Below are 23,662 nucleotides of genomic sequence, written 5' to 3'. Positions count from 1 at the left end.
CACCTGAATTATCCCTGCAGCCTCCCCATTGTAGGCCTCCCACCTATTCTCCAGCAACCACTAGGATTGCATGTGTAAAATGCAAGTGTGTCACATCCCCAGCGCCTCAAACGCTTCCCTTGCAGCCCACCCTCTGAATGTAAATATGAGGTCCTCAGGATCTGCATGCAAAGCCATTTGGGAGTGCAGGCACCTGCCTGCCTAATTCTCCTAGACCACAGACACACCAAAGTAGTCGTAGCCTCCCCTCCATTCATCTGCTCAAAGACTGGAATCTCTCTCACACAGGTTCATTCCTTAGGGTCTTCACGGCCTCTCCAGTGCCCCTCTAAACAAACCACAGGAATGTAAAGGACAACCCTTTAAGGCAACATCAAACCTTGGAGGGGATCTACAGCCTAAAGTAACTAGGGCTACATCAGTGAGAAGAGGGAAGGGCCAAAGCTGGATTTTTCTCTACTCTTAACACTTTCTCAGGGAAGGTCTTACCCCTCAGGGCCAAGTCAGGCCTTGGGGCTTCCAGCCCTGTCTGCATTTATTATCTTTGGCTCTAGGATTTCTTATGTACCTAAACTCTTCGAGATGAATGCTCCCTCTGAGAACTAGAGATAAATGGGGCTGGTTGAGGCTTAAATGAAAAAACTTTTTTTTTTTTAGGTTCACTTATTTATTTAATAATTTCTGTACTCAACGTGGGGCTCAGACTCACAACTCCAAGATCAAGAGTCCCGTGCTCTTCCGTCTGAGCCAGCCAGGTGCCCCTCAAATGAGAAAACGCTTTTAATAAGCTTTAAAAGCTTCAAAGTACAAGACAAAAGTATTGTTGTTCGATAATTGTAATAGTTACATTAGCCAGCATTTAGAGAGCATTTGTTATTTGCCAGGCCCTAACCTAAGCATTTAACAGGCATCATTTTATTTAATCCTTTTAACATTCCATGAGAAAGATACTATGATAATCTCCCCCATTTCTACGTGAGAGAAAACTGAGGCAAGCAGACACGGAAAAAACTTGCCCATGGTTATACAAATTGGAAGTGATGGAACTGGAATTCAAAGACAGTTTGTGTCACCCCACAGCCCAGACCCTCAACCCCGGTGTGCTACTGCCTCAGAGCATGTCTGTGACTTAGGTATGTGACATTATCTGAAGGGCTTGAGATAGCCTAGGGCAGGCCAGCTGTGTTCACTGTGCAGAGGTCAATCTATTGCTCTCTTACCCACCCATCCATCTCCCCGTTCACTGGTCATCTATCCATTGTCCTCCAGAGGTGGGTAGAATGGACCAGGCTTGTCCCTCGGGTCAGAGCACCTGCGTGTGAGTGGCTCTGCAAAGATACCAACAGCGTGACCTTGGGCAAGTAGCCCACCTACTTTGTGCCTTGGATTCCTTACCCATAACATGACTTTGATGTCTGCACCAGCCTCCTCAGATTTTGTGTAGGCTAAATGAGAGAAGTCATGTGGCAAGTTGAGCACAGTGCCTAATCCACGGTAAGTGTTCAGTAACTGGTGGTTATTACTATCATTTCTCTGGGGCAATAGCAATGTGGTCGGGCAAAGCAATCCCTCTCCATCAAAAGGTGGGGAATATATTATAGGAGCAATCGCAGTGTCTCAGGAGAACGCTTGCAGCACTTAGAAAATTGTCTTGAGCCCTTGAGCCTTCTTTGGGTCACTGACCAAGAGCAAACAGGCTTAAGACCCGGGGCCAGCACAGTGTTGCCCGGGGAGCTCACTGCTGCAAATAGCAGCCACCTGTGGGCTGGCTGGAGCACGCCCCTCCTCTGGCAGAGAGCAGGCCGGGTGCAGACAAGGAGCGGGCAGGAGACAGCCGGCTCTGCTGGGAGTCAGGGGCACGAGGGCGTGAGCAGTGCTGTTCCAGAGCAACGTGGCTCAGCAGATAGAGGGGAAGGAACTGCGCACGCTTCAAGAAAAAAAAAATGGCTTCTTTCCAAAGAGGGGGCATGCCATGTGGGGAGGCCGGGCCCCGTGGCCCAGTCTCATTTTCACCAAAAGCCTCAAGAGTAGGTGTCTGAAGTTATGTCTAATGAGGTGACATAATCGCTGACCAGGATAAACTGATGGGATTAAAATAAACCACCATTCATCAGGAAACTTCACACTTGGATCCCACTTCCCAGAATATACTATAAAGATTTTTAAGTAAATTCTGTCATCATCTTGTGAATAACATAACTCTATTACACTCTATCTTGTGTTATAAATTCTTTTGTTGACTGAAAACATTTAGTGTTCTACCATGTTTATAATGTTGCCAGTCCTGCTACAACATTTTCTAAAAATTATTTTTTTTAAAAAAGGATTTTATTTATTTGACAGAGAGAGAGCACACAAGCAGGGGGAGCTGCAGGTACAGGGAGAGGGAGAAGTAGGCTTCCCGCTGAGCAGGGAGCCCGATGTGGGGCTCGATCCCAGAACCCTGGGATCATGCCCCGAGCTGGAGGCAGACACTTAACCGACTGAGCCACCCAGGCACCCCTAAAAATTATTTTTTAATAGATCAAGAATTTCCAAAGAGGAAGTGGAACAGGGTAGACATGGTCATCTCCTGAAGCTTTATGTTAATTTTACAGAATGAAATGGTGTTTGCAGTGGAATTATGTCCCCCAAAAACGTATGTTGAAGTCCTAACTCCCAGGAGCAGAGACAGTGACCTTATTTGGAACTAGGGTCCTTGAAGATGTCATTAGTGAAGATGAGGTCATACCGGGATAGGGTGGGCCCTCGATACAGTGTGACCGGTGTCCTTCCGAGAAGAGGAGACACATGGAGAACACCGCGTGGAGAGAGACACGAGGAGATGATGACAATGTGAGGACAGATGCAGAGATTCAAGGGCTGCCTCGACAAGCCCCGGAAAGGCAAGGCTTGGCAGCAAACAAAAGGCAAGACAGGATTCTCCCCTCCAGGTTTCAGAGGCAACATGGTCCTGCTGCCACCAGGATTTCTGACCTCCAGCCTCCAGAACCAGGAGACAATAAATTTCTGTTGTTTTAAGCTATCCAGTTTGTGGTACTTTGTTATAGCAGCCCTAGGAAACTATTACATGAAGTTACATTTTCCCTGTTTTCACAGCCTCTGTCAGATGGTCCAAGGCACCTGTGAGAACAGGGTCCCCTGCATGGCATTATGTCATCCCTCACTAGGCTCTGAACAGCAGTGGTGTGTGTGGATTCACCTGTAACTCAGAACACAGCAGTTGCTCAATAGTTGCTTGTTTAAATGAACGAAAAAATCTCCAAGAACCTCTAGGATTTGCCTGCGGGTCCAACTCCAGCCTCCAGTCCTTAAGTATTGAACTACTTTCCAACTTAGTAGGTATGCGAAGGTGCCAGGTGCCAGTGTGAGAAACCAGGGTGGCAGCAAATGGGCCTGAAGGACACCGTGGGACCTGGGACACGGCACTGACCACACAGCCTTTCTCTAACCTCTGAGCGGCCCTGAGCTACACACTTGGTTGGCCTTTGGGTCTTTTTAAAAGTAAGTTATAGACAATAGGCACACCTTACTGATTTGCCTGGGAAACAACTCCTTAAAATTAAAAATGAGTATCACTTCGGTGTTAAGTATATACTTGGGTGATATAAGCTATAATTCAGTGTTTCTCCCTCTCCATGCGTTAAGCACATGTGTGTGTGAACACATACACAGACATGTACGTGTGTGAGCGTGTATATAAATTTCTGATGTTGGTGTCAACAGCATTTGATTTGATAAACATGATGACCTTTACAACGAGGCTAATACAATGGTTATTGAATATGCATCTGTTTGTTTGGAAATAATCATGTTATCATCAAACATGTCAGCTACATAAAGATGAAATTCATAACAAAAGGAAAACTAATGGTAAAACAAAAATCAACTCATTAAAGGTTATGTGTTTTCAAAAGTGCTGGACATTTTAAATTCTTCAAAATGTATCACTTCAAAGATATCCAATTTATACCTCACTTAGGAAAAGTTGTATTTTGTTATTTATCCTTAGATGCAAATTGAATTATTTCTAACAGAACCATCGTGACTTGAACATTGGAACCATCCTGTCAACCTCAATAGTTGCCCAGATGATCAGATGGGAAAGAGAATGACTATGTGCTCACCATCTGTTTCCCATATTGCCTGAGAAAAGATCCAGAAAATCCAACTACTCGGGGCAGCTAACCTTCAAATCAGTTGCCAAAAAGAAAAATATTTCCTGCCACTGATTAAACTGACCACACCACAGTAAACATACCTCATGTTCAATGGTCAGAATCGTGATAGCCTAATATGATTTGAGCAATATGATGCCAGAAAATCTAAAGGATTCTGACTCATCTAGATGCATACTTGGGCGCCCTAGTGTTTTAGATGCAAAACTTGGTTAGTTTAAGTCCTTCCTTTCTCTAAATCAACACTCAGTTCTGTCTACATACCAAGTAGTGGGAATTCAGTAGTTTGCCAGAGGGTTAACCAGACTGGTTTAAATTGGGGTCATGTGGGGCACCTGGGTGGCTCAGTCAGTTAAACCTCTGACTCTTGGTTTCAGCTCAGGTCCTGATCTCAGGGTTCTGGAATCGAGCCCCACATGGAGCCCCGCATCCCCTTCATCGAGCCCAGTGTCGGGCTCCGAGCTCAGCAGGGAGTCTTCTTGAGATCCTCTTCCTCTGCCCCTCCCCATGCTCGCACACTCACTCTCTCAAATAAATAAATCCTTTTTTTTTTTAAGATTTTATTTTATTTATTTGACAGAGAGAGAGAGCGAGAGCAGGAACACAAGCAGGGGGAGAGGGAGAGGGAGAAGCAGGCTTCCCGCTGAGCAGGGAGCCTGATGCGGGGCTTGATCCCAGGACCCCAGGATCATGACCTGAGCCGAAGGCAGACGCTTAACGACTGAGCCACCCAGGCGCCCCCTCAAAGAAATAAATCTTTAAAAAACAAAAAAATTAGAGGCATGTTACTTAAAATCAACTCTTCATATAGACCTGAAAAGAACACTTTTTTTTTTTTTTTTAAATATTTAAAACTACTCTTGCCCAGAGGTTTTCTGATCTTGGCCTTTGGAACCCCAGTGGTTGTAGAGTCCCTGGGGGTTCCCTCAGTACCAGCTTACCACAGAATTGCTGCATTTCCCCCTCCTTTACATACTGGAATTTAGCTCTTGAAAAAGAAAGGCAGAATTTGATTTTTTGTCTTAATGCATGATAGCAGGCATTCAGTAAAGAGTCATTGAATGACCTCAGAGGTTTAAAATGTATGTGCTTAGTGCATTTTGGATTAGCAGATGCTAAATGATGTCAGTGCTTATGAATGCAAGCCAGACCACAAAGACCTACTCAGTGAGAGCCGTGAGAACGCCACACAGGTGCCCACCCTCCTCCTGATACTGCCTCCAGGGATTTCATCAGCGCAGGCTCCTCTCCCTCCCACTGCCCCAAGGAAGAGAGAGGAAGCCAGGTGAAGAGAACTCAGAGGTCTTGAGGTTCTTTCATGACCTTTAAATGCTTCATGTGAACAGAGAAACCAAACAAAAAAACAATCAAACACTCCCAACCTAATGTAAGTGAAGCCACAGAGGTCTTGGGGCTGCGTGGGAGTTATGAAGGCCCTAAAGAGATCTGAGTCAATAAGTCATAGCTCCTGTCACTAGCGGGATCTCTTTGCGATCCGTCCTCAGCACTGCCCAGAGGCCAGGCGTGTCCTAAACAGCATCCCCTCTGTGTGCCCACAGGGTGAGGCAGCAGGAAGGCGTGCCAGCTTCCCTCCCTGAGCTCTAGCACAGGGCTTCAAGGCTCAAGTTTTAGAGTTTTCCTCTATTTGCTGGCCAAATGGGCCCCTGAACTTGCAACCATGCCTATTTTTTACAATTTTCAAAAGTTAAAAAAAAGCAATTTATTAGAACTATTCTTAACACTCAAATGCATGCATGTACACACACACACACACACACACCCCACACACACAACCAGGGGATACAATCAATGGGAATGATATCTGTAGGCACATGAACCAAGCTTGTACTGAGACACTGGATGGGCCAGCAAGCAGGACTCTGCCCCACAACTCAGAGCATTCATCCAGCAAATATTTATCAAGCGTCAACTCTGCTAGGAACTGTGACACGGGTATGACAATGATGAAGGGACAAAGTCTCTGCCCTCCCGAGTTTACATTCTCATGAGGGAGACAGAGCAGAGCCAGGTCAGTCTTCTAACAGGAGTGGGAAGGGCTGCCGGGCAAGCTGTCTGGGGGAGCCCCGGAAGTTCTGTGATGAGGTCAAGTTGGAGCACAGCCCTCAGTGAAAGGAGAGAGTGGGCCATGTGAGCGTCTGAGGGAGACCCTTCCAGGCAGAGGACACAGCAAATGCACAAAGGCCCCGAGCGAGGAATGGGCCTCACCTATTCCAGCAGAAGCCAAGCCAAGGAGGCTGGAAGGGAGAGACAGAGGAGATCAGCAAGGAACCGGTTGGGAATACATAGCAGGGGGCACCTGGGTGGCTCAGTCGGTAAACGTCTGCCTTCAGCTCGGGTCATGGTCCCAGGGTCCTGGGATCGAGTCCCGCATTGGGCTCCCTGCTCGGCGGGGAGCCTGCTTCACCCCTGCCCGCCACTCCCCTGCTTGTGCACTCTCTCTCTGTGTCAAATAAATAAATAAAATCTTAAAAAAAAAAAAAAAAGAATACATGGCAGGCGCAGATGCAGTTAGTCTGTGTTATGTGTTTGGAGGGTTCTGAGTCAGGAAGTGGGATCCATGTACAGTGTGGTCCACATCAGTCACCTTGGGAAGGGTCTTAGTTGTGACCTTTGGGCTGGGTGTCCCCGGCAGACTTTTCTGAGATGGCCAGAGGGTCACTATTACTTGTGGAGAGGAAGTTCTGATCCAAGTCTACCAGATTCTGTGGGGCGCATTTGGGAGTGGGCCTCTGTCTGCTGTTCCCCTCTTTCCCGCGGCTCACCCTCTGGAGCCTCCCTCTTTGATGGACTTCCAGGAGAGGTGCCGGGGAGAAGGAGCTCAGGAATGCTGATCATTTGTATTTGCCCTTTGCTTTAGACTCAGGGATCCAGTCCCAGTCTGGCTTTTCTTATTCATGTCTCAATTTACTTTTTACTATTTCTTTTATTTGTTTTAGAGGACTTGAACTTGCCTGTACCCCTTCTGGAAAGTAGATGTCCACTTATATCAGCCCCCATAGCCACGCCACATCAGCCCTCCCTCGGGAGAAATCAAGGCCAGGAAACTCATGGCTTTTTCTTCTACTTTGCTTTCAAAAGGTTTTATCAAATAACGGTTTTGGAAGATATATGAGAACAATTGTCTGCACAACACATAACGATTCAGTTTTTGCAAATACTTTAAAAGTAAGCCAAGAGACAAAGCATAGGCATTGACATCAATTATCTCTATGTTCTCACCCGAGGAGGAAATACACAGGAATTCAGGGTTTCTCTCCTCATTGTTCTACATCGTTGAGTTCAGAGTTTGAAAATACGAGATGAACTGGAAGGCATCCCCCTTCCAGCCTCCTTCCTTCAGTCATGAGCCCCCAAGTTCCCCAAGAAGCCCTACCATGCCTGCCTGCCCCTCCTCCTCCCAGACAGCCCCCACCTCTCCCCTCTCACCACATGGGACGTGGGTCACGCACAGACTGAATTACAGTTCTGAGAACTGACACAGAATGAAAGCCCTCCTGTCTCCTCCATCCGCCTCCCACCTGTCCCCCTCGGCTCACCTCTCCCACACTGAGTGGGCTCCAGTCCCTTGGCCTTCTTGCTGGGAGCTCCAGGCTTCAGACCTGCTGTGGCTCCCTGCCTGGAACATTCTTCCCCCAGATAGTCTGGGCTCCCTTCCTCCTGTCATTAAGCTCTCTGCTCAAACAGCACTAGCCTCCCACGGTGTATAAGCCAGCACCCACCAGCCACATCGGTCTCCATCACATTGCCCTGCTTTGTTTCCCTTCGTGGTGCTTGTCACCATCTGACCCTTGCCATGGATTTGTCTATTTATTATCTCTCTCTCCCTAGGACACAGACACCTGGAAAGCAGGGACCTCAGGGTTGTTCCTGGCATGTGAAAGGTATGCAATAATCCTGAATGAGTGAGAACGAGTCAGAATTTTTGTGTACTATAAAATACCAGAAATTACTTCCTCGTTGATGACATTCATGGTAGAAATAAGGAAAATGAGGCCTACTCAGGGAGGTAGAATGGTTTCCCCTAAGGCCACACAGCCAGTTAGCAGCAGAACCCGGGGCTACAAGTCCGGGGGTCCCAGTCCTCTCAGATCTGAGATTTTTCTCTGTTCCTCTCTCTGTCTCTGTCTCTCCTTTTGTTTCCAATGAACTGCAAGGGAAATCTCAAGTAAATGATATTTAGTAATATCATTTAGTTCCTGCCTCAACATTCAAAGATAGAGCCGAGAAAGGAAGGAAGTGAAGAGCTACCTAGCAAACTTCAGGAGCTAAAGCCCGCAAGGCAGGCATTCGTCCCCAGATTGGACAGATGAAGACACTGGCCATCAGAGAAGGGGTGGGATTTTGCTAACTAGCTGCAGCGCTGACACCAGAGAGAGCCCTTTTCCTACATGCTCAGCTGGGTTCCCCACTGAACTTCCTGTACCGGCGTGCGGGGCCCCCTTCGGGCGTCCCCCTCACAGGTGGATGTGTCTGGCACTGCCGCAATCTGTGGCCCCCCAGATTCTTAACAAGCTGCTGAGTCTCCTTCATCAGCATTGTGGCAGCGACCCTACCTCTGAGTCAGAGCTTAGGGTCCATGTGCTGGAGGGTGGAGCGGAGTCTGGGCGGAGGGGGCGCTTTCTGGAACAATGGCTCATCTGGAAACCCATCCTCCGAGGGTTCCAAGGACTGAGACAAACTCAAAGGCACCTGCCTTTCCCAGGAGTCACTCTCATCCTCCCTCATGTGATAACTCAGCGGCAACAGAAAGAACAGTTGGATGTTCCAGGCTGGAGCTCACTGGGCAAAACCTCCTTTAGAATGAACAAGCCCAGTTAGCACTTAGCAAAGGTGGACTCAAACATGCATGTTCAGGTACCAGAGTTAGCCAGATGGTCCTTGAATAGTTACCTGACTTCGGCTTTTCTCCTTCCTTTCCCCAACACACACGCACACACACAGAGTGTTATTTTTTGATCAGAGGCACACAACTCAAAGCTGGAACTTGGAAACAGAGCCATAGGTTAGCGTTACATGGAAGAGGGTTAGACAGAAACTGAGTGGCTCCCAAGGGCAGAATAAGGCTCAAGGGAGGGCAAGGGTAGTCTACAGAGATGTAGACTTCGGGTTAATACAGGGAGAGACGTTCCAATCACTAGAGCTGTCTGAAAATGGAGTCGCCTGCACAGTGAGACCACAGTTCTTGTAACTCAAAGAATCCAGAAGACGACTGCACAACGTCTGATTAGGAACATGGGGGGACCTCCGCACCCCATGTGCCTTCGTTGCAACCTCGAGACGCTAAGACATCTTGAATGGCTCACTTATGGTCATCCGTTGTTGAATCACTTTGCTGAATCGTCAGTTCGTAAAGTCACTATGACTCATCCGTGGTTCAGGAGGAAAGTTTATATCTTCGTATCCCAAATGCACTCATTTTGAATCTTTAAGAAAGGAGATAGATTTACAAACAGGGAGTTTAGGTTTGCCTTTCAAAGGTAAGTTACATGTATTTCTCATTTTAGCTCTCTCCCTCTGATGTATTTAAAAAGAACATCACTACAGAGAGCAAGCTTGAAGGGCGCTGTCAAAATGTCCTCAAAAGCCAGGGAGTTGAAATTGATGTCCTTTTCTCTGAAGTAGCCAGATAAATCCTCCCATTAGCCTAAAAATCCCTGCTCAGCAACCTTGACTCAGCTTGCACCTGGCTGAGGTGATAGAGCGGACCCACTAACCTTAAAGAAACAGGGATATATTTGCCATTGCTACTGTGAACTTTGCCGTGACCTTGGGAAAGTTACTGAGCTTCTCCAAGAGTCAGTTTCCTCATGTGAAATATGGAGACTGTAATAGTACTTAGGGTACAGATTCACTGCTAGCATTAAATTAGATAATACTTTTCATGGTATCTGACACATGGTAAATACTCAAAGAAAGGTTAGCTATCATGATTATTCCTAACATCATTAACATCATCTTCATCATGAACTTTACTAGAAAGTGCTACTGTACTTACACTTGTGAGCATAGCAAAATGTATAGAGTTGGTCACCTGAAACTATGTGGTAGACCTGAAACTAATGTAACATATGTTAACTACTCAAATTAAAAAAAATTTAAATTGCTACTACAAAGAGTATTTAAAGATAGAATGGATTGCCAGCCTGGAGATGCCACATTCTTAGCAGCAAAGCAGCAAAAATATTCCATAGTCATCAGTGTTTTCCTTACTGTGCCTTGGGTATCATCCTGGCTGGCACAGGGTCCATGAGAAGCTGAATAAAAGCACTCCTTAGGATTAATTACATTTTCCAGACACTTCTCTTAAGTGGTCTACAGGCTGGCAGCATAGGCCTCACCTGGAAGCTGATTAGAAAATCAGGTATGAGGCAGCAGCCCCACTTTTGATTCAGTGCTTAGGGCATGTGTGTTGAGGCAAAGGTGAGGGGAGTTGTTAAATTTGCTCCCAGTTTATTTTTTAAGCAAACGTTAAAGATATTAAGGCTTAAATGCTTCAAATGCTCCAGCCTCCCCACCTCAACCAAACATTCTCATGAATTTGGCATATTCTAGGTGCTCTTTGGCAGTAAAAGCATAATCAAGGCTATTTTTTCTAAAGGTATATGATGAGCCAAAGTACATGGGTATCTTACTATAGAGGAAGCTGTACTTTAATTTAGATAAACAAAAGCATTGCTGTGTTGTGGACTCCAGAAAGTCAGCATAACATCTCTCCAACATCTAGCACAGTGTCTGATTGTACACTAGATGCCCCAAATATAATTTATAGATTGATTTAAAATCTATAGGGTTTCCTAGTTTCTAAAGGATTATATCCAAACAATTTATTCTGGAATCCTATACTTACCACAATCTGGTTCTTCTTCAAATAGGAGATACACACACACACACACACACACACACACACACACATGAAAAATACTACATAACTGTACCTTGAAATTCTCTCTCATGTAAAACAAGTCTAAAGATAAGCAGCCTTGGGCTAGTATGCAGCTTCCAAGCATTATTAATGACCCAGCCTCCTCTTTTTCTTCTCTGTAAACTTTAACACATGATACCCATTCTCAAGTCATCCTCCCGGTCTAAGATGGCTGCTAGATCTCCAGCCATCTCATCTGCATTCCAAATCACAGGAAGAAAGGGGGAATACAATCCTGCACCTTCCCAGAGTCCCCCAGAACTTTTCTGCTTATATTTCATTGGCCAGAACTCATCCACATGACCATACTTAACTGCAAAAAAGGTTGGAACATGTAATCTTTAATTCTGAGCAGCAAGAAGCTCGGCTAAAAATCAGGGTTAGGTTACTAAGAAGGAAGAAAAGAAAAGATATTCGGGTAGGCAACTATCAGTGTCTGCCAACATCTTGAACCCCTTCCAGCTGAAACTACTGTCCACTTGCTTTTACTGGTCCTGCTTTTTAGAGGCTCATCTGCTCACTGTCTCAAAAACATGGCACTTGTGTGCCCTTACTCATCATGTCCTTCTGACTTGGAGCAGTTCCCACCTCCTCTTCAGTGCACTGAGGTCGCCTCCTTCAAGATTCCTGTCAGGGGAAGCCTGGATGGCTCAGTTAAGCATCTGCCTTTGGCTCAGGTCATGATCCCAGGGTCCTGGGATTGAGTCTGGCATCAGCCTCCTTGCTCAGCGGGGAGCCTGCTTCTCCCTCTGCCTGCTGCTTCCCCTGCTTGTGCTCTCTCTCTGACAAACAGATAAATAAAATCTTAAAAAAAAAAAAAAAAAAAAAAAGACTCCTGTCAGTGCTCTCCACATCCACAAAGCAACTGATCCCATTTTCAACCAAAATCCACAAAATGCTACTCCCTCTGTGTTTTACCTTGTTTTTTAAAATTTACATCTTACCTCTATAATGACGATAAGCCTGTTGGGCATAAAGCTGATTTTGTTATTTGTGTTTGTTTTTTAATTTTTTTTATTTTACATATGCTCCATGCCCAGTGTGAGGCTTGAACTCACAACCTTGAGATCAAGGGTCGCATGCTCTACTGAGTGAGCCACTCAAGCACCCGAAAGCTGATTTTGTGTTTCACCAAGTTCCTGGCATAGTAAGTTCCTCACTTATTGTGAATATTCAATACATATTTGTTTCTGTTATCAGTGACAACACTGATAACAGTATCTGTTATGGTTCCAACTTGTCAAACTCCCTCTGCTCCAATGAATGGAATCATGAAATCCTACCATCTCCCTAACTCTCTTCAGTGTACAAAGTCTAACAAATGTGATTCAGGGAGTGGCAAAATCTATATAAAGTTCACAAAGTTGGGGCGCCTGGGTGGCTCAGTCGTTAAGCAACTGCCTTCGGCTCAGGTCACGATCCCAGGGTCCTAGGATCGAGCCCCATATCGGGCTCCTGCTCCGCGGGAAGCCTGCTTCTCCCTCTCCCACGCCCCCTGCTTGTGTTCCCTCTCTCACTGTGTCTCTCTGTCAAATAAATAAATAAAATCTTTAAAAAAAAAATTCACAAAGGACATTTCAAATAATGTTTATATGCCCTATTTATGGATGAAGTTAAGGGCTCCTGGATAGTTTCTGGTCTCTATTTAACTTTGTAAAGGTTAATGGAACTCTTAAAATGAGAGACCAGAAAAGGCTTTAGGGATCATCTAAAGAAGTCTAACTCTCCCATTATGCAGATGGGCAGACTGACACAAACTAAGGCTAGAAATAAAATGTCTTGGCCAGAGTAGAGCCAGAACTAGGAGGCTGTTCTCCAGAAACACTCTGGGTCCCTTACTGCTATACCATACCAGCATGTCAGAAGATCTTCGCTCTCTTCGCTAGCCTCTCCCCCAGTCAGTGGCCCAGCGGAGGAAGGCCAGGTCTGAAGAATTTTCATGCTAACCTAATCCAGACTTTTGAAGTCCTTAATTTAGAAATGGGTACCCCAAATCTTTGGCTTAGCCACCCCTTTCAGCCTTCAGCCTGGCCTCTATGAAGCATTCCCAAGATCTAAGCAAACAAGCCATTTTCATTGCCATGTCATGGTTACAGTTTAGAGTTTGTTGTTTTGTGTTTTCTCAGATCTAGTCCATGGACTAAATAGAGAGGTGACCTCAAACAGTTGGGCAAACACAGCTGTCGGAAGCCACCGTGTGCACTCTGGGAAAGCGGTTGGTTCTCCTCCAGTAACACTCAAGAGCGGGCTCTCATGGAAAGGTCATTGGCCACCAAATAGCAAGCTTGCTCTGGGCGCCTGAAACATGACAGTTGTTTGGAGTCTACTAGTGCTGGTTTCACTCAAGGGTTTGTTTTTTGAGGCACCCAACTATTATTATGACTACCACCATTTTCTATTTATTGAGTGTCATGGTGTAAACAGAACAGGGGGGAAGTAGAAAGCAAACACACTGCATGTGTGCTGGGAAGGGGGATACACTGTGTTCTGACTGATCAACAGGTGATCCCACAATAGCCTGTGGAGGCCTCACACATTACGCAAACCTCTTCCTCATTTCCCACTTGTACCAGGGAGGGTGCTGGGACTTTCAAGGGCAGAAGTGTGTGTGTGTGTGTGTGTGTGTGTGTGTGTGTGTGTGTATGTGTCGGGAATGGGGGATATTGGCCATAGCCCAAGCTATGTCTCCAACCTCTTTTCTTTCCAGAGGGCCACATGGGTTTAAATCACAGCCAAGGAAAAAAACTCCCCTATAATAAATGCAAGAAACCACAGACCATGAAAGGGACTAAAAAATGCTCATTCTGAAAGACTCCAAAAAATGACTCCAAACAAACTTTCTAGCACCATGGACTTCATTGAGAATTGGAAGGAACTCTAGTACCTTCTAATCCAATCTCCCTGTCCTCCACATAACATTCCTGTCAGATAAATGTTGGTGCCTGCTTGAACCATTCCAGAATCTGGGATTCCTCAGTATTGTGAGGCAGGTTTATTAGCAATGCCCTGCTTTGGATCTGTAATTGTTCAATAGGAAATCTTTGAGTGGCAAGAGCTCAGTCTAGACTATGAAAAGAATCAAATTCTGCAGGGTCTTGTAACTTAATACTGTCAACAAAGTCAAAAGAAAATAAATTGGTTAAAAAAAGGTGCAATACTTTTAAGTCTGGGGTTAATTTCCCTAATATACAAAAAGCACTCATACAGCAATTTGAAAAAGAAATTCAATTAAAAAAATGAGAAAAGGCCATGAATAGACAGTTCAAAGGAAAAAATATATATAAAGGACCAAGAAACAAATGAAAGGAGTTTATAATCTCACACATAGTTAAGGAAACACAAATTGAAGCAATAAAACGCCATTTTTCAATGCTTGTCTAACGTTAAATCATTTGATAATACCCAGATTATGGGAAAACAGGCACTCTCATGCTTTTTGAAGAGCAATTTAGTTATGTCTATCAAACTTTAAAATGAACACACCCTTTGAAATTTAGGTCACAGATAAACTTTTATGAGTACATAGAAACATCTTCAGCAATATTTGTAATTCAGCAATGTTTGCAATAGAGGAAAGGAAATAATTTAGATGCCCATCAATAAGAAATTGGGATAATAAATTAAGGTATATCTGACAGGGAATACTTACAGCCGTTAAACCAAATGAGGTAGATCTATATGGATGAATATAAAAAGATATCTAAGATCCATTAAGTGAAAAACACTAGGTGTAGAAATGGGAGAGTGTGTGTGTATACATGCTTATATATTCATAGAAGTTTCTGCAAGAAGACACAAACTATTAGCAGTAATTACCATTTATTTAAAATTTAAAATATGCAAAGGCAATACTCTATTTCATCTACAGATACATACATATACAGCAAGTAGAAAACATGCAAGGAACTGAGACATAATAATATAAGTTTACCGGAAAAAGTGGAATGAAATTGGTGAGGCACCCAAAAGAATCTTTAAGTGTATTTTAATGTCTTATTTCATTAAGAATGTATCTGTAATGTTCTTTAGGAATATTTGAAGGGGAGAAAAAAATAAAAAGACTCATTTGACTGTACACCTGTTAACCTTGATAAAAATCTCTTAAAATAATCCGATACAATAATGACTCATTTTATTTTAATGTGAAAGCCTGTAGTGAATAGGGATTAACATTTCCTTAGAGAAATTGGATCTGCTTGGTAGAACATTCTTGTACTAATCTTTCTTGTTTACCAGATTTTTCTATTAATACAGCCTGAAAGGAACAGTTGTGCTTTCATGCCGTGTTTCTGTTTGTTGTCAAATAGCAGCTGATATTCTATCAAGTTAGCAGCATTCTACTAGTGCTGAGGAAATCATCCTGAGAACCCCTTACCTTCCTTACTCCTGCTTTGGAAATCTCTCACCAAAAGTACTGTACCTTTTGTAAGTAATGGATCTCCAACAAAATTATTACTGGCAGATGTTCTTTGAAACTTGTGGGCAAGGGTCTTCATTTTCTGGAGAAGTCAAAATGTTAAAGTTGCTCACTCTGAGCTGTGGGCTGGATTCTTGTATCTGCAGTGTGGAATTCTCCCTTAAATATTCTACACTCACCCTGCTGACAGATACTCCACTGATGCTTCTGGGAACTCTCCGTGCAAAATGAGTCAGGATTCACCACTCAGATTGCTTCTGAAGAGCAAAGAGATGGGCTTGGTGGCTTGGCAGTAATCGCCCTTTTGTCCTTCTCCAGGAACAGACAGGAGACAAGGCATCGAGCAATGAAACAGAATCATTAGTCAAATATGGGTGGGAGACAGGTTTTTGCTTTGGATACCAGAGTAAGTGGCTTATCTCTTTGCACTACTCACATTTTACTCTTATAGTATCGAAACTGAGTTTTAAATGGTTTAAATAGTTTTAATGGGATTTTTTTCCAGAGCACTGTGCCACGGATACGATGGTGAATATGATTGAGTGGCTCACATCTAAAAGTTACTTTTTAGGGGACAGTTTCCTACCCAGAAACCTGGGTAAAACTCTTTTCAGTAGACAGCCTGGTTATCTAGTTCCAACATCCTAACTGGAAGCATGCTGGCCACAAATTAGTGGAAGGAATTTTATAGAAGAAAATAAAATCCACATTACCTTTCTGCCACCAACTAATCCCAGGAACAGTATGTTTCTTCAAGATCTCTGATGGCGCCTGGATGGATTCCATTTTGAGATACTCTGCTGGCGGAGGCCTTCCCAGCAAAGCCTGCTGCCCACGCTCTCCTCCCACTCATGCAACAAGCCTGTTGCTCTTTTGCTGTCCTCTGCTCTCCATGGGTATCTAGAAGGCAAGGGCTTTTGCACAGATGTCTACCTCACTCTGGGTCCGTTGTCTTACTCATTCATCCAGGGCACTCATGGTCTCCCTGCTGTTCCAGACCTTAGTAGGTGAGTGAGCCTCATCCTGTTGATTTGGCCAGTGGGCACAGCTCTTTCCCACAGCTCTTAAAATAGGCCTTTCTTCCTCTGAAGCTCTGCATCATTTTTATCCAACAGCTACCATATATTAGGTGATAGCATACACCAGACCTGCATGGTCCATACAGGACCAATAGCCACATTTGGCTACTAAGCACTTGAAATATGGCCAGTTCAAATGGAGGTGTGCTATAAGTGTAAAAATACGCAACAGATTCTGAAGACATAGTACGAAAAAATGTAAAATATCTCATTAATAATTTTTATATTGATTACATGTTGCAATGATAAGATTTTGCATATACTGGGTAAATAAAATACTTTGTTAATTTTACTGTTTCTTTTTACATGCTCTCATGTGACTACTACACAATTTAAAATTATAGTTGTGGCTCACATTATATTTCTATTGGATGGTGTTACTCTGGATATGTGTTCATTCATTCATCCTTTAAATATTTATTGAGTGCTTACTAGGGTTCAGGTACTAAACCAGGTGCAAGGTGTATGGTGGGGTTTATGAAATAATCAAAGCCTTTGCCCTCATGGAGACAGTAAATAAAAAAGCAAAAAGATGAATAATCACAAAACCAGATAAAGTGTCATGAAGAAACAGGCAGCGTGTTGCAAAATAACCAGGGTCAGAGGGTGAGACCTATTTATCTAGAGTGAGCAGGAAAGGTCCCACCAAACAGATGACATTGGTGTTGGGATCTGAAAGTGGGATGAGCCAGACACGTGCAGAACAGGAGGAGGAGGACTTCAGGAAGAAAGAAGAGCAAGTTCACACCCTGAGGGTCCTAGAGCACCGTTAGTGAAGGGGGCCACTGAGTATCATGTGAGGCTGCTCATGGGAGCAGAGGAAGAGGATGCAGACCTCACAGGTCAAAGTAAGGAGCAGTGACTTTAGTCAAGGTAGAATTAGGAAGCCAGTGAAAAGATTGAAGAAGGGTGGTGACTTCATCCATTTTGCCTCAAATATGTTCTGGCAATTGTATGAAGAATGGATTGGAAGGGACACCAGAGGATGCAGAGAAGCTAGTTGAGAGGCTAGAGATGGCAGGAGCTCGTACAAAGCGGGGACAGGAGAGAGTACATTTCACTTGTCCCTAAGTCCTCCCGCTTTCTGGGATCACAGGAATACAGAGACAATAAAATACAAATATATTAACAACTAGGAGAGTCTAGCTTCCTCCTTAATATTTCTGAGGAGTGTGGGAGAGGAAGTTACTTTCTCCTGGTGGTTCCTCTCACCACTTTCTTCTGCTCCCTGCTCTAGAACTTGATTGTCTATTGCCGTCCTGTGGGCTACCCCAGCTTGCCCCGAACATGACCTTCCCTTGATTCCCCAAAGCAGTGCTAATACAAGTCTAAGGAAGCTGTAAAGCTTTGCCACAGACACGGGAAAGGGTAACAAAAAGCTGGAGCACCAAAGAAAAAGCAAGCTTCACTTCATCATCCACTCTGCCTGGTACGAAAGAGCACTCTGGACTGGTTCCCCCATCTCTTTTTCCTCTAGTTCCAGGGGACAAACTCCTTTTCTCGGGTTTCAGGGAGCAAATTTTAAAGTCCCATCACTTCATTACTTAGAGCAGGTTACCTTTACTACCCATTTTATCTCAACCTCTCCCATCCATATGGGTGCGCAGCTTTGCCTTTCCGAAGTAAACGGCCCAACAACATCCGTTCCTCATCAAAAGGATACATTTTCCTCTGCCGAAGCCCTTTCATGCAGGAGTATCTGAAATTAGGTTTTTAAATCACATTTTCTTTCCTCCATGCTTGTATGACCTTATCGAATCCTCATATGAAGTAGACGTTACTCCCATTTGTGAACGAAAGCAAAGCTACAAGAGGTGGCTGAGAGAATAATCTGTTCCAAATCATACAACCAGTAAGGGATGAAGATTCAAAACTGAATCCAGCTGGAATGCTGGCTGGCCACCACCAGCCTCCGACTCTCCTACAGAGACAAGGTCTAAAGGAAAGGTCATTTTTCTCCACACAGCACCACTATCTACTTCTTTCCTTTTTGGAAATCCACTTTTCACCTAGATGACTAGAGATTCAATAGAGAACCAATTTTGTGGAATCTGTATGGCCAAAAATACATTCCAATTTAGTGCCATTTTTCCTCCTAAGAATAAAGTGGTGGTTGTTTTTCCTCTCAAGGACAAATTCTGTGTGTCCAGGAGCTCCTAAGTCATTCAAATTTATTCTATTTAACTTTAAATAAAAAGCGATCATTGCCTATGGAAATCCCAGGTGAAATTATGCCAGATGGCTATTTCTTGAATTCTAAGTGAGCTTAAGAAGGGAAGGGTCACCGTTCTGAGTACTTCCTCCAATTAAGCAAGACTATCTTTGAATCTTAATGGGAAATAGAAAGCAAAAATACTAGCGAAGATTGTGGTGGTGGTGACAGTAGTAAGGAGGTATAATATCAACATTTACCATTATTTTATGGCATGCACTATACCAACCACTTTATGTGTACTCACTCATTCCTTATATCAACTCAATTAAGTTGTTGCTATTATTATCCCTATTTTACTCAGTTTCTGAGAAGAAATTACGTCTCAGAGAAATAACTCAACTTGCCCAAGTGTACAGAGTCTGTACTTTCTATTCTAAAAACATGTGGACTGGGGCATCTGTCTGGCTCGCTGGTGGAGCATGGACTCTTGATCTGGGGGTCATGAGTTCGAGCCCCACGTTGGGTGTAAAGATTACTTAAAAAAAAAAAACCCCAAGGGACGCCTGGGTGGCTCAGTTGGTTAAGTGTCTGCCTTTGGCTCAGGTCATGATCTCAGGGTCCTGGGATCGAGTCCCACATCGGGCTCCCTGCTCTGCAGGGAGCCTGCTTCTCCCTTTGCCTGCTGCTCCCCCTGCTTGTGCTCTCTCTGTCTCTCTCTCTCTCTCTGACAAATAAATAAATAAAATCTTAAAAAAAAAAAAATGTGTGGACTTCTGAGGCTCTATAGTAAGACAAGCTGCACAGGAACCTGTGTGAAGGTCAATCCCCAAAGTCTCTTTCAGATAATAGGGCATCTAGAAAAGACAAACATCAATTGGATGTTATTAAGGGTTGATGCATGAACCAGATGCCCATCACACCTCCTGATACATCAACTAAGGCAAAAATTAAGTTGTATTTGTGTTGTACCATTTATTCATTGATGTTTTATTTAACTTATTACAATTGAATGAATTTTTTTTTTCTTTCTGATGCTTTTCATTATCACAGAACACACCACCTGCAATGTGTACAAAGAGGAAATGAGGGGTGGAGGGAGAGAGGTCAAAATGGGAAAGCCTGCATGGTCATTTCACTTCTTCTCTTTCTTCTTGTCCTTCTCATTCATAGCCAGGATCATCATGAGCTTTCTGAAGAGGGTAATGAAATCTAAGAAGAGGTCAATGCAGTGCCAGATATAATCCTTATCTCCATTTTCAGCCTTTTCAGTAATGAGTTGAGTATCAAAAAGGACAAAGCCACACATGACCACCAGCCCCACATACAGGTTTGCCTGGAAAAGCCAAATGGATCCAAAGAAAATGTTCCCCAGGGAAGACAAGAGCATCAGGCTCATGGCTGACATCAAGACACCTCCCAGAAAGAGGTAGCTCCAGCGCCTGGCATACAGGGCACTCAGGGTGAAGCAGGTGAAGATCATTGCTGTGCCCATGAAGGCGGTGGGAAGAATGTTGGGGTTGATGGCAATGCACAGCTCCAGAGCAGGGCCTAGGCCAACTCCTGTAAGGAAAGCAAATCCAGCAAGAAGTCCCAGTCTTTTTCGCTCAGTTTCATGGCTATGAGGTGTTGTCATCAGCCAAATCATCAACCCCAGGGAGCCCAAGGCAGAGAGCAGGCCAGCCTGAAGGAAATGAGTGACCACATGGACATAGGCCCCTGTGGCCGCCACAAACATACAGAGGGCAAAACTGGCATAGACCTTCTTCAGGTGCTGCTGTGTCGAGTGGGTTATGTGGGAAAATTTTAAGAGTGCATCAAAGTTGATCTTTCGATCAAATATGTTCATGATGCTAGAGTCTGTGGGACACAGCCTCTGCCGTTCTTACTGGCCTCCCAGGAGCCTACACAGCTCTTCTAACACCGGATGTGCTTCTCCAATTGAATGAATTTGATTGATTCATTTACTCATTTATTCATTCGTTAACCGACATATGCCAGGTAGCACAAGGCACAGAAGATACAAAGATGAATAAGAGACTGTACTTCAAGTCCACTGTCTTCAAGTAGTTTGGAGCCTAGAAGGGGATGACATGCTTGGCAAGGTGAGACATTTTTCCCTCCCTGCCCTCTCAAGCCTGGTACTTCCAAGACTGTGGTAAGAGAAGGGGTCCTTCTGTACTGTGACAGAGACAGATGTTCTTGGCATAAGAAAAAGGATGTTCTCAGCAGGTGTACAACCATCCCAGTTTGTTTTTCAAATGTTCTTTACTCAGGTCAGCCCCAGGGGATGGCTTCCTTTCGCTTCCTCCTTTTCACTTTAGGATCAGAAACTGTTTTCCCATATCTAAAAGGAGATGTGTGGGGAGCAGAAAATGGCCACTGATACTTGAGGCTACAACACAAGACACAACTGCACTGAAACCCTGAGGGATGGAGAGGCCGCGAAGCTCCAACAGGAGGGGGAGTTAAAAGGGAGAGACCAACCAAGACGGAATAGAGGACTGGAAAGAGCGCACACACTATGCTAGGTGTTGGGGGTGGCTAAGGGGTCTCGGAGAAAGATTCTATACCTGTAAGGGTTTCATTTTCAGCAAAATCATGTTGTCCATCTTGTTGAATTAATGGTGCTTATTTGGATGGTACTGAATTTAGTTTTTAAATTTTTATTTGTACATGTATTTTGGTTTAAATGTATAAATAATAAACATTTATAAAAATATACTTAAATGTGTACTATTACATGGACTTTTAATAAAAACACTATTGTTCATTGAGTTATTTGATTTTCTATTTTTAAATTTAAGGCATAATTTATATACAGAAAAGTTTCCCCCCTTTAGTGTAGAGCTCTGTGAATTCTGACAAATGCATATAGTCATGTGGCCATCACTACCATCAAAACATACAAGTTTCATCATTCCAAAAACGTCCCCCATGCCACTTTTTGGTTAACCCCTCCTGTGACCCTAGCTAGTTCCTTATGTGTTTTGTCCCTATAATTGTGCTTTTGCAAAAATGTCATATTAATGGAATTTGAACATTATGTAGCCTTTTAGAAAATATCTTTGTTGAGGTATAATTGACATATAATGCATTGCATATACTAAAGGGCACACATTTGATGAGTTCTGACATATGTATTGTACACTCATGAAACTGTCATCCCTATAAAAATGAATATATCTGAGGAGGGGGGAAAAGATGGTGGAGTAGGGGACCCTATTCCAACCGGTCCCCGGAATTGAGCTGGATATCTACCAGACCACTCTGAATACCCACGAAATCAGCCTGAGATGTAAGAAGATAGATCTGGATCTCTACAAACAGAGTATCGCAGGCAGTTGGTTTTGAGGTACGAAGCGGGGAGCTGTGATTCCGCGGGCAGATATCGGAGGATAAATGGCAGCGGGAGGGAGCCTGGCTGTGGGGATCCTACACCGCAGGTGAGCGATAGCCTCCCACGCTGGGGACAGGGCACAGGCTCACAGACTGGTAGCAGTGGGGAAAGGACTTTAGGGCAGCCCCCCGGACTGAAACCCGGACTGGGGGGGCGGGGAGGCTGGCAGTTTTAGAACCACAAAGGGCAGAGACATGCCCCGACCTGGAGGTGAGCACTTGGAGTGCTGCTGAGGGGCACACAACCCACGATGCTGCCGTTTATAGCAGCACAGACAGAAACAGAGATAGTGTGGCCTGGAGAGCTCACTGAAGAAGAGACTGCAATCTCTCCGCTCTGAGGCGGAGGGTTGGAAACGATCTCTTCTGCTCTGACTCTCAGAAGAGACGTGGAAAGCCTCCAGGGAAAGCCGCCAGAGAACAAAAGCCCCCCAAAACCGGTTTTCACTGAGCCCATCCCCCCCCAGAGGGGGGCAGGGCAACTCTCCCCAAACAGGGGTGCCTGAGTAACAGTGCGGCAGGCCCCTCCCCCAGAAGACAGGCTGGGAGAACAAGAGGCCAGCAACCCTAAGGTCCCTAGAAAACAGGTGCATCTTGCTTGGGTTGTGGTCAATAATTTGGATTCTGTACATTCCCTCAACCACCCCTCAACAGAATGACTAGGAGGAGGAACCCCCCAAATAGGAAAGACTCAGACACTATGACTTATGCCACAGATTTACAAATGGATTCAGATATAACCAAGATGTCGGAGATGGAATTCAGGCTAGCAATTGTGAAGGCAATAGCTAGAATGGAGAAATCAATTAATGGCAACATAGAGTCTCTAAGGGCAGAAATGAAAGAAGAATTGGCAGAACTTAAAAATGCTATCAATGAGATCCAATCTAAACTAAATTATCTAACAGTTATGGTAAGCGAGGCAGAAGAACGAATTAGTGACCTAGAAGACCATTTAATAGACAAAAAGGGAAAAGAGGAGGCCAGGGGAAAACAACTCAGAATCCATGAAAATAGAATCAGAGAAATAAGTGACACCATGAAACGTCCCAATGTCAGAATGATTGGAATCCCTGAGGGGGTGGAGAGAGAGAGAGGACTAGAAGATATATTTGAGCAAATCGTAGCTGAGAACTTCCCTAATCTGGGGAATGAAAGAAACATTCGTGCCCTAGAGGCAGAGAGGACCCTTCCCAAGATCAAGGAAAACAGGCCAACACTCCGGCATGTAATAGTAAAACTCGCAAATCTTAGAACCAAGGAAACCATCTTAAGGGCAGTTAGGGGGAAGACATTCCTTATGTACAGAGGGAGGAACATCAGAATAACATCAGACCTATCCACAGAGACCTGGCAAGCCAGAAAGGCCTGGCAAGACATATTCAGGGTACTAAATGAAAAGAACATGCAGCCAAGAATACTTTGTCCGGCAAGACTGTCATTTAGAATGGATGGAGAGATGCAGAGCTTCCAAGACCGGCAGAAACTGAATGA

The 23,662-nt window shown here is 44.3% G+C and overlaps 1 protein-coding gene across 1 annotated transcript; it reads right to left on the bottom strand.

Annotated features, from left to right (window-relative positions):
• Positions 1-19,790: 19,790 nt before the first annotated feature.
• On the bottom strand, positions 19,791-20,693 carry LOC116644563 (bax inhibitor 1-like). Its single transcript, XM_032424277.1, has one exon. It carries the CDS (start codon positions 20,616-20,618, stop codon positions 19,905-19,907), a length of 714 nt encoding a protein of 237 aa, XP_032280168.1. The 5' UTR covers positions 20,619-20,693; the 3' UTR covers positions 19,791-19,904.
• Positions 20,694-23,662: the final 2,969 nt, after the last annotated feature.

This window comes from Phoca vitulina, unplaced genomic scaffold (genome assembly GCF_004348235.1).
Source record: "Phoca vitulina isolate PV1807 unplaced genomic scaffold, GSC_HSeal_1.0 scaffold1, whole genome shotgun sequence".
Taxonomy (NCBI): domain Eukaryota; kingdom Metazoa; phylum Chordata; class Mammalia; order Carnivora; family Phocidae; genus Phoca; species Phoca vitulina.
Note: the sequence above shows the minus strand (reverse complement) of the source record. Positions and strands in the feature narration are given on the sequence as shown.